Source organism: Hemitrygon akajei, chromosome 9 (assembly GCF_048418815.1).
Source record: "Hemitrygon akajei chromosome 9, sHemAka1.3, whole genome shotgun sequence".
Lineage (NCBI taxonomy): Eukaryota > Metazoa > Chordata > Chondrichthyes > Myliobatiformes > Dasyatidae > Hemitrygon > Hemitrygon akajei.
The window spans coordinates 87,739,328-87,759,621 of NC_133132.1; the positions used below are offsets into that span (position 1 = coordinate 87,739,328).

Here is a 20,294-nt window from a genome sequence, read left to right on the forward strand (position 1 = left end):
CTCCTAATAGCTCCGGCAAAATAATGCCGCTGCCGCCCGCGGAAAATAGTAACACCAAAATTCCCACCTTGAGCAAGGAAGGAAACCAAGAGCAGATATTTATTTATTCACCAAAATTGCATTATAACATCAAGTGGCATGCGGATTAACAATGCAAATTGAATAGCACCTTTTGTGGAATATCAGCAGTTCGCCCCCATTGATTCGGGTTCCGGGACGATTTGCCGATATGCGGCTTTTCCATATCGTTGCGCCGGCAGGTGAGTTCGGGCCGTCCACGGTGTGACGTGACGCCCATTTCCGTCAGGGGCTGTCACCCGGGTGCGATCTCAGGTGACGGCACCGGGAGCAACAGGCAGTGAGAGGATCTTCACGTTGACAGCCCCAAATACTATAGATGCTCCAATTTGAAGCTGCATTGGAAACACTGGGCGTTGAGGAACATGCGTGGTGTGTAGGGACGCAGATACTCAATGGAACTGTTGGTTGATGACACGGAATCTTAAGGTTTCCATCATGGGAAGAGATATTAACAGGTCTTTTTCGATTGGGAAAGTGCGACAGGTGATGTTTCGTCTTATCGCTCTCATGTAGAATAGAAGATAAAACTTTGGTCAAATTGTGTACATTACAAATATCGACGAGATAAATAGCTAGATAACCTTCATCATGTGACTTAAAGGATATCAGTTAACTGCTTGTCTTTTTCTCACAATTTTCTGTGTCTATCTGCCTGTTGCGAGAATGGGTCGACTCAATCTCAAGGAATGCTCTTCAGCTTCCTTCTGGGAAGATGCTTACAGGATTTACAGTTTACAGCACATGAGATTTAATTCTCTAATTTTAGATAATCGCACTTAGTCTATATTTCTATCAGAACTGACTGTTGTTGCATACCATTGCCTTGATTCAGTTCTATTTTACTTTTGGCACTTTTATAAATATAAATGACCCGCTGGGCATGTCCCACAACTTTACAACTGGTGACACCCTGCACATAACAGCGATTGAAAATAAATATCATTATTGTCATTGCATAGTACAATTTGTCATGTACCAATACAGCGAAAATGAGTTTGCAACTCTCGTACTCAATGCTGTAAAACAACCAAAAATAAACAATAAATAAAATCAAGTAACCAGCCAGTACAAGCAATGTCCAGCAGTACAAAAGCGCAACTCAGATGCCTGACAGCCATAAAACCAGTATTAAAAGTAGCGATATAACAAATTTATGGATGATGCTTGATCCTTGAACCCAATTGATCCTTGACTCGGCTGACCAAAAATATTCTCATTTATTACATAAAAATACCCCCCATCTTTCTATATGGCCTCCTGCACTGTTTCTTAATGTAAAGATGTTGTCTTGAAGTCCCCATGTCCCTCTGCAACTCACAATCCCACCTTTTTGTCCCCTTTTCTGACATGTCCGGGACCTAAAACGTTAATTGTTTCATTTTCCTCAGATGCCGGGACTGGGACTGGGACTGGAATATTATAGGTATTACGGAAAGATGGTTGAGGAGTGTGCAAGACTAGCAGCTCAGTGTTCCGTGATACTGTGCTGCAAGTGTAATAAAGATGGTGGTAAGAAATGAAAGGGTGTTGTACTTCAATTAGGGAGAACCTCATGACAATGCAAAACCACAGCCCCATCCCAAATAATCATCAGGAATTAAAGGACCAAATACGCAGGAAGACCACAGATCTAAGAATAATAAGCTTCAGAATAATAATAATAGGCTTGTAAATGGGTGATTTTAACTTTCATTGTTTTGTCTGAAATTGCTGCCTGAGAGACAGGACAGTGTCAATGATGATTCTATTTTCACTGTCATTATAGTAATTCTCAAAAACACTTTGCTGTGTTTTCTGTCATTCCTACCATTGCAGTGCCAGATACAAAAGTTGTTCCGTCATCCCCATAGTCAGCACTTTTGTTCCTTTTACCAAAATGCATTATTGTACATTTCCCAACACTGTATTCCATCTGCCACTCCCCCCCCATTCTTCCAATTTGTCCAAACCCTCCTGCTTCCTCAGCACTACCTACCTGTCCACCCATCTTCATATCATTCGCAAACTTTGCCACAAAGCCATCAATTTCATTATCCAAATACTTAGCAAACTACGTGAAAAGTAGTGGTTGCAATACTGACCCCCGAGGAACACCATTAATCACTGGCAGTCAACCAGAAAAGGCCCCCTTTATTCCCACACACTGCCATTTGCCTGTCTGCCATTTTTCTATCCATGCCAGTATCTTTCCTGTAATGCCATAGGATTTAATCTTGTTCAGCAGGCTCCTGTGGGGCACCTTATCAGATGCCTTCTGAAAATTCAAGTAAATGACATCCACTGCCTCTTCTTTGTCCACCCTGCTTGTTACATCCTCGAAGAACTCTTAAAAGATTTGTCAGGCATTATTTTCCTTTACAGAAACTATGTTTACTTTGACTTACTTTACTCATCTCCAAGTACCCCAAAACCTCATCCTTAATAATAGAATCCAACTCTTTCCCAATCACTGAGGTTAGGCTATCTGGCCTATAATTTCCTTTCCTTTGCCTTCTCCCTTCTTAGTGGAGTTATATTTACAATCTTCCAGTCCTCCAAGACCATGCCAGAATCAAGTGATTCTTGAAAGATCATGACCAATGCATGTTATCTCTTCAGCAACCCCTCTCAGGACTTTGGGATGTAGTCCATCTGGTCCAGGCGACTTATCCACCTTAAGACCTTTCAGTTTACCTAGCACTTTTTCCTTTGTAATAGCAATGACACTCACGAACCTCTGGCACACTGCTAGTGTCTTCCACAGTAAAGACTGATGCAAAGTATCCATTAAGTTCATCTGCCCATTACTATCTCAGCAGCATCATTTTCCAGTGGTCCACTGTCAACTCTCACCTCCCTTTTTCTCTTTATATAACTGAAAAATGTTTTGGTATCCTGCTTTATATTATTGGCTAGTTTACCTTCATATTTTATCTTTTTCCTTCTTTTAGCTTTCTTAGTTGCCTTTTGTTTGATTTTCAAATCGAACTTCCCACTCACTTTTGCCATCTTATATGCCCTTTCATTGGCTTTTATGCAGTCCTTAACTTCCCTTGTCTGCTACAATTGCCTACCCCTGCCATTTGAGAACAACTGTGGGAGATATCTATCCTGCGCCTTGTGAACTATTCCCAGAAACTTCAGCCACATCTACTCTGCCATCATCCCCACCAGAATCCTCCAACAATCCACTTAGGCAAAATCCCCACTCACATCTCTGTAATTCCCTTTATTCCATTGCAACAGAGATACATATAACTTCTGCTTCTCCCTCCACATTGTATGAATTCAATTGTATTATGATCACTGCCTCCTGAGGGTTCCTTTACATTAAGCTCCCTAGTAGATCTGAGTTATCATACAACACCCAATCGAAGATAACCTTTCCCTGAATAGGCTTAAGTACTAACTGCTCTAAAAAGCCACCTAGTAGTCATTCAAGAAATTCCCCCCTCTTGCGATCTGACACCAACCTGATTTTCCCAATCACCTTGCATGTTGAAGATCCCCATTACAATTGTGACATTACCCTTATTACACGCCTTTTCCAGCTCCCTTTGCAATCTCAACCCCACCTCTTGGCTACTATATGGAGGCCCTTGTGTGATTCCCATAATGTTTTTTTTAAAAAACCTTTGCAGTTTCTTAACTACACCCACAAAGATTCAACATTCTCTGTCCCGATGTCACTTCTTTCTAAAGATGTAATTCTATCTCTCACCAACAGAGCCACACTACCACCTATGCCTTTCTGCCTGTCCTATTGATATAAAGTATAACCTTTGATGTTACAACTATGGTCTTCTTTCAGCCATGATTCAGTGATGCCCACATACCGTCCAATCTCTAATTGCACCACAAGTTCATCCACCTTATTCCGAATGCTACGTGCATTTAAATACAGCACTTTAGTCCTGCATTCTTCACCCTTTTGAATTTTGCCCGTGGTACAATTTAACTCTTTGCTCTGCCTGCATTTGTACTCAATTAATGGGTTGTCCTTCCTTACATTCATCAACTACTTGTAAACCTGCTGACTCATCCTCAGCTCTATTATACTGGTTCCCATCCCCCTGCCATATTAGTTTTAAGCACTCGCAACAGCTCTTGTAAACCTGTCCGCAAGAATATTGGTTCCCTTGGATTGAAGTTCAACCTGTTCCTTTTGTACAGGTCACACCTGCCCCAGAAGAGGTCCCAATTATCCAGAAATCTGAATCCCTGACATAATTCTTCAGCCACTCATTGTCTACCAGCTCATTCTATTCCTATCCTCACTGTCCCGTGACACAGGCAGCAACCCCAAGATTACTACGCTTGAGGTCCTGCTTCTCAGCTACCTTACTAACCCCCCTGTATTCTGTTTTCAGGACTTCCTCCCTTTTTCTACCCGTGCCGTTGGTACCAATATGTACCATGACCTCTGGCTGGTCACCCCCCTTTTCAGGATATCATGGATGTATTTAGAAACATCGTGGATTCTGACATCTGGGAGACTACCTCCCTGTAGCTCTTTTCTATCACTGCTTCACTTTTCCTAACAAGCCAAAGCTCATCAAGCTGCAGCCCCAGTTCTTTAACATGGCCCCTAAGGAGCTGCACTCCTATGCACCTAGTACAGAAATGGCCATCAGGGAGGCTAGTAGTCTCCCGGAAACCCCACATAACACCCCAAACAGAACACTGACTCTGTAGACATTCCCCCTATTCTCTCAAGAGTGAAATAAGAAATAAGGAAAGAACTCACCTACTTAACTTACCTCCAATGTTCTCGCCAAAGCCCTGTCGAGCAAAAGCCTTATCACTCTGACCCAGACCACTCTGATGACGAGATAGTACCCCTCTTTTATGGAGACTGGGTTTTTAAAGCCCTTCCCCGGACTTGCACGGGAACACTTCTCCTGCGTCGCAGCAGTACTCGAATCAAGAACACCTACTGATAAAACCTACTGCTTTTTAAAGCTCTTCCCAGGACTTGCATGGGAGCACTTCTGCATCTGTGCAGTACTCCAATCAAAACTCTCCCTGTCCTTTTCCCACTCTCAGTTCACAATAGAGATTCATATCAGAATCAAGTTTATCGTCATTCATATAAGGCATGAAATTTTTGTGGAAGCAATACAGTGCAATACATAAAATTACTACAGTACTATGCAAGGGCTTTAAGCACACTGGCTACATATATGTGCCAAAGACTTTTGCACAGTATTGTATACACACTCACATGTATATATATATTTTCCAACAACTTTGGAAAAATCTTTATAGTATTCATGAACAGGAAAATAATTTCAAATAATTTCAGTAAGAACTTTCAAATAATACTCCAAAAAATATTCTGACAGGTATGTAGTTACCCCTGCAAGCAATCTGAGGGTATTAATTTCTAGAATTGTTAGTTGACTAAAATAGTATGTGACAAGATGAGGTCTGATGAAAAGCAGTAAGCTAATGTATTTTACTCTAGAGATTATTAAGCAGTTGAGCAAATTTATTTAAGTTTATCAGCATAATTTATGAATAACAGTGAAGAACAAGGTATTTGCGATAAAGAACTTCGTAGTTTTCTTTCATGACATTTCACATCTTTCCAGTTTGTATTCCTTTCACCTTCTTATTCTGGTTTATTCCCCCTTTCTTTCCAATCCTAATGAAAGGCCTCAGCCTGAAACACTGACTCTTTATTACTCCCCTATACATTTTCTGAAATTCTGAGTCCCTCCAGCATTTTGTGTGTGTTACTATACATCTTATATCCTTCTCTTCACAAAGGGGAAAGTCTGCCAACAGAAACATACCAGAAAGAACGCCCTATAGGGATCGGTTTTCCAAATTCATTAAACCAGTGTGAGGAACCCCACCCAATACTTGGCAAGTGGATATCTGTGTCACTTGGGCCAGCACATACCTTAACTGCACCACAGTAAAAGGTGTGGCCAATGCAGATACCAAAAAAAATACACCACATAGTCAACTGTCAAGATCAGCCTTTGTGATTTTTTTATGTTACTCCAATGACATTGGAAGTGCGTACATGGTGTTATGACCTCAGCCCCCTCCTTTGGGAGAATCGCCAGAGAGAGAGAGCCTTACAGTCTGGAATGTGTCCTGGCCCCTCAGCAAGACAAAGCCACGGATAACGGCCATTGTCTCTTGGAGACACCTTTGTGGATTGGGGACTGGGGCTACGTGCAAGCCCTCAGGGCAATGTGGGCTGGGTGACGGGGAGAGAATGCATCATCTCAACCTGATTGACATCTGAGACCCCGTGAGTCCAGATAAAAGAGGGGCTGTAGAGACGGCCCCTCAGACGCACCAAGGAAACACACGAAGGAGGAACGCTAGAAATCCTGCAACAGCGTTTTAATAGCTACAGCCGGTGGTGGGGTTCGTGTGCGTCCTTCCCTTGCCTGGGATTGGCGACTTCACCACGGAAGACGGCCTAGCTACAGGGGAAGCCACAGATGAGAGTCCATTCCCCCAACGAGACTTCCGACTACCTCCTACAGGTTGGAAAACCTGTCGGGTAAATGCTTCATGCTCTCTCTGTCTTTCTAACAAAAGTGCACCAACGCGACACTTCCGCCGGCAACTAAGTGAAACTGCCGTGATCTAAAAGACTTTTAGATATCCAGCGAACGATATAAAATCTACATTACCCCTAGACGACAATCGAGCTTGTGTTTTGAATGACTATTATTACACCGGTGTTTTAGATTGAGTTTTGATGATGTATATGATCTGAATGTTTTGTATTAACCATACGTTTGTGCCCCTTTTTGAATAAAACGTTTGAAAATAGTAGCATCAGGTTTTGGTACATCCATCTATCTTTGCTGGAAAACCACCCGGTTACTGGGGAACGTAACAATGGCCAACAACTCATCTTGAAGGTATGATCAAATCTGATTTAGAGCCCTGATGAAGGGTCTCAACCCGCAACGTTGATGATACTCTTTTCCATAGATGCTACCTGGCCTACTGAGATCCTTCAGCATTTTGTGTGTTGTATGAATGTAAAGATTTTTAAATTATATAGTCATTTGCTGCAAAGAAATTGAGAGATACTGATGTCATTATTTTTAAATGCTTTTACCAATACATATTAAACACAAAATATTCAAACTATATACACCCATATATGGTCAACAGAAAAAATTAGAAGTCAATACAACGTCCCCTTCGTTCCCAGTCTCCATAGCGAGTGGGCTCTGGGCCTCTTGGTCCGTTCTTTTCCTTTGTAACCGGATTGATGTCATCAGGAAACCCTAGGAAAAAAGAACGTCAGCTGCTTAATTTCCTGTTGTGTAAAAAAGGCAGTTCCCCTGAGAGTGGATGTACAAACAAGTGATATGACAAATCAGGCATGTTTCATTACAGCCTAATTTCTATTTTAAATTCAACCAAAATATTGAGGTGCAATCATTAAGGAATTCACAACCAACTAAGAGTTTGAGAGTTTAAGGTGTAGTGCAACAAAATGTGAGATCTGATGATAAATGCAGCATTGATCACAAAATAGCAATAATGGTCAAAACATACAACTACCGTAGATTCCGGACTACAGAGCGCACCTGATTAAAAGCCGCTGGCTCTAATTTTAGAAATAAAATCAATTTTTTAATTGTAAAGGCCGCACCGGATTTTAGGCCGCACCGGATTTTCGGCCGCAGGTGTCCCACGTTGTAATATGAGATATTTACACAGAAAGATATTACACGTGAGGATTTTTTAACTTTTAATTAAATCCATATGGTAACAAAAACAAATACATATTGCAAATGCTTTTTTTCAAACCGTGCCCGTAACGCGGCTACTTTTAAATATACGTTGCGTATACTTCTTTACTGAACAACATTCCAATATCTCCTAACGACTGGTAAAAAATATATATACTGCAGCCTACCAGGAAAAGTTATTGATCGCCTTTAACTTAAAAGCAGCGTTTCGCTCGGGTCTAATGCCACTCCGCCGCTCGACCCCCTCCTTTCCGTTTATCGCAAACGGCATTTTTCCCACAAGACACCGCGAAACCGGGTGTGACGTCATAGCATCCCGCGATGTAGTACAGAAAACAAATATTGTTAAAACTCTTCTAACTTTAACTAGAAAATGAATTACTAAGCGAAAATATTATAAACTAAATAACTGCCATAAGGCAGCACAATGCTTCGAGTGTTTTCCATGTTGATGAGGGTGAGTACAAATGACTGATTTACAATAATTTAATTGTGAAAGTGCGCTTGATTTATCGTACAATTTCATTGGACCTCTGTGAACTACTCATCAATTTTATTGGTCTACTGTTATGAGGCAAAATGTTTACGAGGCGGCATGAAAAAAATCATGTATTAGCCGCTCCGGATTAAAGGCCGCAAAGTTCAAAGCTGTTCAAAATGTGGGAAAAAAGTAGCGGCTTAAAATCCGGAATCTACGGTAATTAATTTACTTCCTTAAGGGAAGTCACCTGCCATTCCGTGTAATAAGAACCTAGAAGCCAAAGTGGACTCATCTTCCTCTCCCACAAAAATTATTCCTTTTCCTACAGCACTTTCCCCATAAAACAGAGGAAGGGCAAATATCCAATGTACTCTGCCATCCACTCCTTCCACTACCATCTTGGACCTGAACTGTCCAAGGTGATATAGCAATTCACCTACACTTCTTCCAACCTAGTCTTTACAATGCAGAAACCAAGTACAGATTGGATGACAACTTTTCAGAGCATTTTCTTTCAGTTTTCTGATGCCTGCCACTTTAATTCTCCATCTTACTCCATTCTGACCAAACAGTCAAAGGTCATTTGCACTATTGTAAGACCCAAGCTAGGTTTGAAGACAGTACTTCATCTTCCACTCAGCCTTCTATGCTCAACAGCTTCCAGTAATTTGCTTTCTGTCTATATCAAAATTGGCCCAGGTCCACTCTAAGTAAACCATCTATAATATTACTTCAGTTTTACTCTCTATACAAGCATGGCCTGACTTGTTTTGCAGTCCTAACAACTCATTTCACAACTTTTGCAATTTCTTTGTGCTTTCTCTCAGCAACTGCTATCTTTAATACATCAACCAGATCACCCCATCAACAGTCTTATCATGGCAACCCCAGCCTCACCGTATTAGAGATAAGCTCTTTGTTTTATTTATCCCTCCCCCACTATCTGTCATTTAAAACTGGATTCCTCTTCTTTCCAATTCTGAAGGAGAAACTTCTCTATGAAACAGCTAACTTTCTCTTTCCACAAATGAGAGACTGAAAGATGATTGTAAGAGGGTCATGAGTGTTGTTCTACACAAATCTTTGGAATTTAATACACAAGTGAGCAAGCAATTATAAAGCCAAACTCGATTTCTTGCACTTTGAATATTCAGTGCAAATCAGGTATCTGAAGCAAGAACATAACTGTAATAGAGGAAATGCAGCAAAGTTTCACCATACTTATTTCTGAGCTGGGGAGTTGATCCAGCTGGGTGAGATTAAGCTGACCTGAGTTTTAGAAGAATGAATGGTGACTATTGAAACAATAAATCCGTAAGGGGCTTGGTAGGCTAGATGCAGTGTTCTTGTTTTTCCTGTTGAAGGAAATGAGAACCAGGGGTAATAGTCTCAAAATAAAGTCTCAACCTTTTCCTTTAATCTAATATAAAGAGGCTAAAATTCCTTTGCAAAAGTTTCTAAAAAAGAAATTAAACCAATGTATGGAAGTCAGAATCAGATCTAATATCACCAGTATATGAAATTGTTAACTTAGTGGCAGCAGTACAAATGCAAGACTTACCGTAGATGTCGGATTATAAGCCGCTACTTTTTCCCCACATTTTGAACAGCTTTGAACACTGCGGCCTTTACTACGGTGCGGCTAATACATGATTTTTTTTCATGCCGCCAAAAACATTTTGCCTCGTAACAGTAGACCAATAAAATTGATGAGTAGTTCACAGAGGTCCAATGAAATTGTACGATAAATCAAGCGCAGTTTCACAATTAAATTATTGTAAATCAGTCATTTGTACTCACCCTCATCAACATGGAAAACACTCGAAGCATTGTGCTGCCTTATGGCAGTTATTTAGTTTATAATATTTTCGCTTAGTAATTCATTTTCTAGTTAAAGTTAGAAGAGTTTTAACAATATTTGTTTTCTGTACTACATCGCGGGATGCTATGACGTCACACCCGGTTTCGCCGCGTCTTGTGGGAAATACCGGTTTGCGATAAACGGGAAGGTGGGGGGGCGAGCGAACGCTGCTTTTAAGTTAAAGGCGATCAATAACTTTTACTGGTAGGCTGCAGTATATATATTTTTTACCAGTCGTTAGGAGATATTGGAATGTTGTTCAGTAAAAAAGTATACGCAACGTAATTTGTGTTACCGATACGTATGTATATTTAAAAGTAGCTGCGTTACAGGCACGGTTCGAAAAAAAGCATTTGCAATATGTATTTGTTTATGTTACCATACGGATTTAATTGAAAGTTAAAAAATCCTCACGTGTAATATCTTTCTGTGTAAATATCTCATATTACAACGTGGGACACCTGCGGCCGAAAATCCGGTGCGGCCTAAAATCCGGTGCGGCTTGTACAAGTACAAAATTGATTTTCTTTCTAAAATTAGAGCCAGCGGCTTTTAATCAGGTGCGCTCTGTAGTGCGAAATCTACGGTAATATAGAAAAAATGAAGTAAATCAAAGTATATGTACATATATTAAATAATTAGAACCATAGAATATTACAGGACAGAAACAGGCCTTTTGGCCCTTCTTGGCTGTGCCGAACCATTTTCCTGCCTAGTCCCACTGACCTGCACCTGGACCATATCTCTCCATACCCCTCTCATCCATGTACCTGTCCAAGTTTTTCTTAAATGTTAAAAGTGAGCCCACACTTACCACTTCATTTGGCAGCTCATTCCACACTCCCACCACTCTCTGCGCGAAGAAGCCCTCCCTAATGTTCCCTTTAAACTTTTCCCCCTTCACCCTTAACCCATGTCCTCTGGTTTTTTTCTCCCCTAGCCTCAGTGGAAAAAGCCTGCTTGCATTCACTCTATCTATACCCAGCATAACTTTATATATCTCGATCAAATCTCCCCTCATTCTTCTATGCTCCAGGGAATAAAGTCCTAACCTATTCAACCTTTCTCTGTAACTCAGTTTCTCAAGTCCCAACAACATCCTTGTAAACCGTCTCTGCACTCTTTCAACCTTATTAACCTTCCTGTAATTTGGTGACCAAAACTGCACACAATACTCCAAGTTCAGCCTCACCAACGCCTTATACCACCTCACCATGACATTCCAACTCTTATAATCAATACTTTGATTTATAAAGGCCAATGTACCAAAAGCTCTCTTTACTACCCTATCTACCTGTGATGCCACTTTTAGGGAATTTTGTATCTGTATTCCCAGATCCCTCTGTTCTACTGCACTCTTCAGTGCCCTATCATTTACCTTGTACGTTCTACCTTGGTTTTTCCTTCCAAAGTGCAATACCTCACACTTCTCTGTATTAAACTCCATCTGCCATTTTTCCAGCTGGTTCAAATCCCTCTGCAAGCTTTGAAAACCTTCCTCACTGTCCACTACACCTCTAATCTTTGTATGATCAGCAAATTTGCTGATCCAATTTACCACATCCAATTAAATTAAAAATACTGCAAAAACAGAAATAATATAAAAAAAAGTGAGGTAGTATTCATGGACTCAATAAACATTTAGAAATCGGATGGCAGAGGGTTAGAAGCTGTTCCTAAAACTGAGTGTGCGCCTTCAGGCTTCTGTACCCCCTTCTTGACAGTAACAATGAGAAGGGGGCATGTCCTGGTTGATAGGGGTCCTTAATGATGGATTCCGCCTTTCTGAGACACTGCTCCTTGAAAATGTCTTGGATACTACGAAGACTGGTACCCAAAGTCGAGCTGATTAATTTTACAACTTTCTGTAGCTTCTTTCAATATTGTGCAGTAGCACCCCCCCATACCAGATAGTGATGCAGCCTGTCAGAATGCTCTCCACAGGACATCCATAGAATTTTGAATGTTTCGGGTGACAAACCAAATCTCCTCAAACTCCAAATAAAATTTAGCCTTTTATAGCTACATCAATATTTTGGGACCACGTTAGAGATCTTGATACCCACGAATGTGAAATTGCTCACTCTCTCCACAAGGATTAGTTTGCATTCCCTCATCTTACTCTTCCTGAAGTCCACAATCAGCTTTTTGGTCTTACTGACGTTGAATGCAACACCACTCAACAAGCTGATATATCTCACTCCCATAGGCCCTCTCATCTCCATGAGATTCTACCGACAATGGCAACAAATTTATAGATGACATCTGAGCTGTGCCTAGCCACACGGTCATGGTATAGAGAGTTGTTACGAAAACCCCGTAACCAGGTAACTTACCAGCAAAGATAGATGGATCAGCTGAGTCGGATGCTACTATTTTCAAACGTTTTATTCAACAAGGGCACAAACATATGGTTAATACAAAACATTCAGATCATACACGTCGTCAAAACTCAATCTAAAACACCGGTGTAACCATAATCAATCAGAAATAAGCTCTACAGTTGTCTAGGGGTTAATACTGAGTCCAACGGAAATATAAAGAGTCACTCAGAAGTTTGCCGGCTTTTCCTTTTGGGAACCGCTGGGATTTTCACGTTGTAGAGAGAGAGAGAGAGAGAGAGAGAGAGACGACTTAGAAAAGATACACACTTGCCCGTCATCTTGGCAGAGCAAATCCTTGGAACCAGGGGAGCAGACTTCCCTGTTGTTGTTTAAAAGCAGTCTTTCGTTGGTTTTAGCCACAGATTCAAATTCGGAATCTAACGCACGTGGCTTCCTTCAAAATGGCGTCCCGCTCCCACGGGAATCGATCTCGCGCCTACTGGGTGCGTCTGAGGGTCCTCCCCTCAGACCCGCCTTTATACTCCTTCACGGGATCGCAGGTGTCAATCAAGTTGCAGGTAATGCGATCTCTCTCTCAACCAGCCCACTTTGCCCGAGGGCTTTTCACGTGGTCTCCATGAGACAATAGTCAAAGTCACCTTTATTCTGCTTCTTGGGAGAACGTGGTCTTCCGCACGTCTCTCTCTCTTGGGTCAGTTGACCCCCCTTAACTAGAGTTCTTGCGATTTTCACAAAGGAGGGGGCCAACGGCATAACAGAGTAGAGCAGTGGAAATGACATAAGTCATTGTGTTTTCCCTTGTGTGCATATTTTTAGACACATTGATGGGTAAAATATTGAAAGAACATGCTACTGCAGGATATCACAGCTTTATTTACACATATTGCTTTGGACCAGGACCTATAAACTTCAGTTGCTCAGGTTGAAAACCAGGTTCCACCAATGGTTTCCCAACTACTTTCTAATGTGGGAGTCCACTTGGGATTTGGCTTGAATTTAACATTCTACCATCATTTCCTAATTATGATAAATGTTCATGTTCTGGTTTGTAACAGACCCACATTTGGCCATGTCAGCTATATCCTTTTTGCATACCCATAGAAAATACTAGTCCATTTTTATGTTCCTTGACAGTTTACTCTCACATGTTCCATTGCTCTGCAAACCCACCTGAACTATTAGCAGAGTGCTCTCCTAGCCTTATCATGCCCATATGTAACTGCAAGATGGATTTTGATCTTGCCTTAAAAAGAGCCTCCTGACTCCTGCTAGCATGGGTCATTACCCTCCAAGTCACATTGTGCAATAAGGGTCTTTGTCTCTACCACCCTCTCAGAAAGAAGGTTCCAGTCCAGCACTCCTCTCCAAATGGAAAACATCATCCTGGTATATTTTCTAATCTTTCTACCAATTTAAATCATCCCCTTTTTTTGACACTTCGACAGAGGGCAAAGGTTCTCATCTTCTAAGCCTAGCATTCTAATACCTTCTAATACCTTGCTTAAGTACCCCCTCATCATCATCTTGTTTACCAGAGTAAATCATGTGCATCACCTAGCTTGTGGGTTCTGGGATGGGATTAATTGCTCATTACATAAAACACAGATCAGACAAGAGGTAAATATGTCTTTATTTTATTCTTGACAAATATTCACAGAATATAAATAATTTACACAGCTCTGTTCTGATTCACAAACAACAATAGCACTAACACACAGGACAAGGGAGGTTACAAGCTCAGTTTTGAGCTTCTGGCCCCTGTGGTGAGGTAGGAAATGGAATAAAAGGTACCTTGAAGGGTAGGGCTGGTGCAGCATTAGCTATACTTAGCCAGGCTGCTTTCACACATGTATAATTGTATTGGCGTGGCACTTTTACTTGCTGTTGATACAGACCAACATACATGGGACTTCAAATTCTAAGTGGTCTTTTTGTAATTTACTTCACTTTTGATAATTTTTCACAATTTATTAATAAACTTTGGCATTAAATAAAGATCAGTGCTAGGACAAGGACTCACTTTCCAGGGAATCTCCTCCCAAAGGATCCTGTTGTGGATGATCAAAGCGACCAACAGGTGTTTCAGGCTTTTTTAAAGGCTTCTTTTTCAGATTCTCTTGACTTCCAGCTTTGGAGCTGGATGATCTCCAGGAGTTCCAGGAGACAAAACCTGTATATGGAAGAACACCTGCATCAAACAATGTACACAGCAAGGAAACTAGCCCAATGGCTCACTGAGGTCATGCAGAAAATAAGCGACCCATTCACAGCAATCCTACTTTAATCCCATTTTATCTTCCTCAGATTGATTGGGGGGAGGGCACATATAGCATAGAGATTAGCACAGCGTTTTACAGTACCAGTGATAGGTTCAATTCCCGCCGCTGCCTGTAAGGAGTTTGTATGTACTCCCCATGACCACGTGGGTGTGGGTTTCTTTCTCCGGGAGCTCAGGTTTCCTCCCAAAAGGCACCAGTTCAAAATATAAATTTATTATTAAAACACACTGGTTGGGAGGTCAATTTGTCACTGTAAATTGTCTTGTGATTAAGCCAGGGTTAAATTGTGGGGGTTGACAGGTGGCGCAGCTTAAAGGGCCTTTCCAAGCTGCACCTCAATAAATAAATTGTAAAAACTAAGTACAATTCAGGGGCAATTTACAATGATCAGTTATCCTCCTAGCCTTTGCATCTCTGGAATGTGGGAGGAAATCCACACAGTCCGTGTTGACAGAAGGATCGAGCTCCAATTACCCTAAATTAAGACTGGAGTTCAAGGCCTCATGTTTGAGTTCCTGCCATTGGCAATACTTGCGGGCTGCTCCCAGCACACCCTTGGATGCATTGGCTGTTATTGCAAACACATGTGACAAATAAACTCGAATCTGTCATAGAGTATCCAAAATAGATTATTAAAGTACACATATGTCACCAGATACTACCCTAAGAATCATTTTCTTGCAGGCATTTAAAGTAGAACAAAGTACAATAGAATCAATGAAAAACTACATACAAAGATTGACAAGCTTCTCACAAACAGCACCTTGTGGCATGAGCAAATTTAACAACCAAAGGGTGGCACAGCTCACAGCTCCACTTACCAAAGTTTAATCTGGACTTATAATGCTAAATGGAGTTTACAGGTTCTCTCTGTCACATCACAGGTTTTCCTCAAATGCTCCAATTTTTCTCCCCACATCCTGAAGATGATGAATTAAATGGCTGCTGCAAATTGCCACATGTGTTGCAATCTGAGGGTAGATGAGGGAAATGTTGGGAGGTGCAGAGAATAAAAATGGACTGCTGTGGTAATTACTGCAGTACCACAGGAACTCCCAACTTCATGTGTATGTTTATCAACCAATGCAACCAACTTCGTCATATGTGTTTTCATTATAAAAATGAAAATAAATGAACACAATTAGTTTATTCCATTACTTATATCATATCAGCAGCTATCATTCACTTACAAATATAATTCATGGGGTTTATCACATACAGTATTTCAATGTTTGTAATAGTAAGTACCTAAATTGTAGTCCTTCCTGATAATACACTTCACTTACTGTAAAATCACAATTTTCTAAAACTCACAGCAATTACAAATTGAAAAACTTAAACTCTACAACTAACCCTATATGCTAACTCTAAAAACTGCATTCCACCTCCTGCGGTGCCCTCTGGTCTCAGAAGTCCTTCAACAAGCAGTGTGAAAGAGGTGCAAGTGATTAGCCAGAGCCGCTCCCTGGACCTGTGAACGGTCATTTTGTCCTGGCTGGGGACCCTGACAACTGGGAGGCAATACCACCCTCACTTCCTCCAGGCGTCCCAAGGTTCACCAGAAATTGAGCAGTCACTTCAAAAACCCAAACAAGGGTTGAAGCCTTTCACACAAATTTACCGGTAATTCCCACTTTTGCAACAGGGGAATGAGGTAGTACAAACAATGCAGAATGAATTGTTACAGTTACAGAGAAAATGCAGCACCAAATTCCCTCAACAACTGTTTTGAAACAGCCGCACTTCCCACATTTTAAATGGTGCGTATTTGCACATGGCGATGTAGAGGCAGAGTTTAGGTCAGGAATCAATTTCTCAATTAGGGCCATATTAATAAAAATGTGAGAATCTCATTCTCGACTAAATTGGGATATTGCTTCATACACATTAATTAATGGCTTGCACTCTGCTAATGGGGGAAATCTCCCCAAACCTCACCTACAGGAATCACCACAACCCCTCAGAGCAACACTACCCTGTCAGTAAATCCCCAGATTCCGGGCCGCAACAGACGCCATACGTCTCCAAGCCGCAGCGTTCCCCCTGCTCGAGAGCGGCCCTCACTCACCCTGCCGTGACACGACACTACGCCGTACCGCCACCACAGTCCACAAAACCCGACACCCCGACATTGCGAACGGCCTGGGCCCGTGAAGGGGCGGAGCGACTTGAAAATACTGCGCATGTGTCCGCCCGAAAACGCGCACGTCACAGTCCATTTATTGGTGGCCGGGGATAAGGCATGTGTAGCTGTGCGAGAAGGCTTGCACTGTCATCAGCAGAGTGGCGCAGCGGAAGCGTGCTGGGCCCATAACCCAGAGGTCGATGGATCGAAACCATCCTCTGCTAGGTTGCTTTTTTTTTAATCGACGGAGCAATAGGTGAAAAACGGTCGCATCAGCCACTCACTCGCCCTTTATTATATATGTTAACATAGTCGTGCTTCTCACAGTTAACGTTCAATAACATTTATGCGGAGCCATCGGAGATCTTAACTATTTTTCAAGCAGGGCCATATTGATTTAAAAAAAAATCTTCCAATATCACAGACTAATTTTCGGCTAAATTGGTACCTTGTTTCCTGCACGTTAATGGATTTAGCTCTGTTATTTTTTCTTTCCATTCTCTTTGATTCTAACCTTTCCTGCAAGAACATTTCTCCGATCACCTTTCCTTCTCAGTTTCTGTCATCTCCCGGTGCTTCTGTTTTCCGTCCTGTCCGAACTATCTCTCCTGGTGGTACAGTACTCCTGTTGTTGAGAATGAGTTCTCTTGGTTTAGACCGACTGAGGATCAAGGAGGTGTGTGAAGGGGAGCCTTCAGTATGTGATGTTCGCAAGAAGTCTGCCCCCACCTTGCAGTCAGAATTTGCAGGTTAGGGAAGGTGAATAACTGAAATGTATTTTGTAGATTATTCACACAGCACCCACTATGTAGAATTGAGGACAGGGGGGTCTTGAAACGTTTGTGACGAGTTAATACAGCAGAGTAAATAACGTCTGACTTTATAGGTAAACAAATTTATCAGCGGTTGTATTTCATTCCTCATTTGTATGTGCTTAAATCCGTAACACAAAATGGCGTTGGCTTGGAATGTGGGAATGCTTTGAGAAAGTAAATGAGTAGACCACACAGCCTGAAGAGTGGAACGTAGAACAGTGCAGCACAGCCTGAGTCTTTCAGCCCATGATGATGTATTAACCTATATAAACCTACTCTAGCATCAATCTAACCCTTCCAGCCTACTCAGCCCACGACCCTGGATTTTTCTTACATCCATGTGCAATCTAAGTGTCTCTTAAATGCATGTACTGTATCAGACTCTAGTGCATTCCAGGCACCCACAACTCTCTGTAAAAAAAATCCTAACTGTGACATCTCCCCTAAATATTCATCCACTCATCTAAACACACATCTCTTTAGAACAGAGATGCGGAATTTCTTTAACCAGAGTGTAGTGAATCTGTGGAATTCACTGCAAAAATGGCTGTGGAAACCAAGTTACTGGGTATATTTCAGAATCAGCAATCACTGGCATACATTGTGAAATGTGTTGTTTTGCAGCTGCAGTACTTTGCAATATGTCATAATTTTTAAACTATGAATTACAATAATATATATATTATTAAATGAAATAAGTAGTGACAAAAGAGAGCAGTAAAATAGTGAAGTAGTGTCCATGGGTTCATTGTCCATTTATAAATCTGATGGTGGATGGAAAGAAGCTGAGTATGTCTTTAAACTCCTGTACCTTCCCCTTGATGGTAGCAATGAGGCTGAGAATTTAAAGTAAAGGTTGATACTTTCTTGAATAGACAGGGCATCAAGGTTACAGGTAGAAGGCAGGAGAACAGGGTTGAGAGGGATAATAAATCAGTCATGATGGAATGGTGGAGTAGATTGGATGGGCTGAATTCTGTTCCTATGTCTTATGATCTTTATCTTATGTCTTATGATATTCTGTTCCTATGTCTTTTGACATGTCTTTTAGTATAGGCCACTTCCACTCTGGGGAAAATGTGTTGGCTGCCCACTCTGTCTATGCCTCTAAGAATCTTACACATCTCAGTCGAGTTGCCTCTCATTCTCCATTGCTCCAAAGAGAAAAGCCATAGCTCACTCAACTCTTCCTTGTCAGACATATCCTCCGATCTAGGCTATAAAAGGAACTACCATCTGTCTAGGGGTACAGGCAGGCATCATCACTATATCAAGGGGGAAGATGGGGAGCTGGGGAGGGGGGTGGGAGTGAAAGAGACATTGAAATGGCTGTTGGACACCTGGGATCCCTCCAACGTTGTCTGGATCAGTTGACTGAGTGATTGATGAGCAGCCTTTGTATTCTATTGTCCTGCAGTTTTAATGTCATCCTACTGGTGTCTTTAAAACCTTTAGCACCTTGGCACTTTTATGGCTCAAGTATGATGTGTTACTTCTCAGCCAATGCCTGAATGTTGTTAGGTCTTGTTGCAGGTATAGACTGTTTCAGTAAGAATTGCAAATGGATTTGAAAATTGTACCATCATCAATGAACGTGATGAAACAAAGACAAAGCAGCTTAATATAGCATTGCCCTGCAGAAATCTTGCAGTCATGTCCTGGAGCTGGTTTGATTGACCTCCCACAACCACAGATCTATCCAATGATGAGAGTATTTTTCTCCCAGTTTTACCAGGGCTCCTTGATAACACACACAATCAAATGCATCATGGTTGTCAAGGGTAGTCATTCTTACCTCACCTATGAAATGTAGCTCTTTTGTCTATATTTGGACTATGGCCGTAATAAGGTCTGGCACTGAGTGGGGCAGGTAAATTTCAAAAGGCATCTACCAGGGTTAGGCTCCAACATCAATTTGAGTTCTGCACAAGCAAGCCATCTTAGTACAATAGGATTCAAATAGGTGCTGTGAAATCCTGCCTCTGTAAGTGTAACACAGTGTCCTCAATAGAGTAGCATATTAAACACACAGAAGATCCAGAACAGAATTTGCATGAAATTGCATGACATTGTATGCAAAATTATGATACTGTGACGAGAAACCTAGGCGAGGATGGTTAGGACCCAAGTGCTGGAGTATCCGCGACTAGAATCGAGACACAGTATGACACTGATATGAACACCAGGCTCTAAACTAGACTCTAGATGATTATCCAAAGTTGAGCTGACAACTGAAGAGCTCTTTAAATATTAAAATCCTGGCACAGAAACATGGTCACCAATTAGAGGATGGGCCGGAATTTAGGGGCTGCACCAGCTCGCCATATTCCTGACAGAGTGTCTAAATCCTAGAGGCTGGTGCAGTCAGGTGCATGTCGTAACAGGACCCTTGCCGTTACGGTCGATACCTGACGGCCCTGGCTGCTCGGAGAGATTATGGTAGTCATGGATGACAGCTGGATCCAGGATGTTCCTCTCAGGGGCCCTAGACCGTTCCTTGGATCCAAATCCTTACCAGTCCACGAGGAACTGCCGAATGCCCCAAATAGTTAGTGAGTACAGAATTCTTTTTACCGTGAAGACCTGTTC

The 20,294-nt window shown here is 41.6% G+C and overlaps 1 protein-coding gene and 1 non-coding gene across 2 annotated transcripts; one reads left to right on the forward strand and one right to left on the reverse strand.

The window, feature by feature from the left end:
* Positions 1–7,136: 7,136 nt before the first annotated feature.
* Positions 7,137–16,952, reverse strand: LOC140733319 (succinate dehydrogenase assembly factor 4, mitochondrial-like). Its single transcript, XM_073056494.1, has 3 exons — positions 16,834–16,952; positions 14,507–14,656; positions 7,137–7,328 (listed from the first exon to the last, which is right to left on the reverse strand). The coding sequence occupies exons 1-3, from the start codon at positions 16,895–16,897 to the stop codon at positions 7,219–7,221; spliced, it is 324 nt and encodes a 107-aa protein (XP_072912595.1). The 5' UTR covers positions 16,898–16,952; the 3' UTR covers positions 7,137–7,218.
* Positions 16,953–17,042: 90 nt separating this feature from the next.
* On the forward strand, positions 17,043–17,114 carry trnam-cau (transfer RNA methionine (anticodon CAU)). The gene has a single exon. It is a non-coding gene; the product is annotated as a tRNA-Met (tRNA).
* The last annotated feature ends 3,180 nt before the right edge of the window (positions 17,115–20,294 follow it).

Bases quoted from the DNA above. Each gene is read 5' to 3' on its own strand.
- LOC140733319 (XM_073056494.1), bottom strand. From the start codon at position 16,897: ATGTCGGGGTGTCGGGTTTTGTGGACTGTGGTGGCGGTACGGCGTAGT. The intron at 14,657-16,833 runs GTGAGTGAGGGC...TTCCATATACAG, and splicing joins TAGTGTCGTGTCACGGCAGG to GTTTTGTCTCCTGGAACTCC. The intron at 7,329-14,506 runs GTGAGTCCTTGT...CTTTTTTCCTAG, and splicing joins GGGAGGAGATTCCCTGGAAA to GGTTTCCTGATGACATCAAT.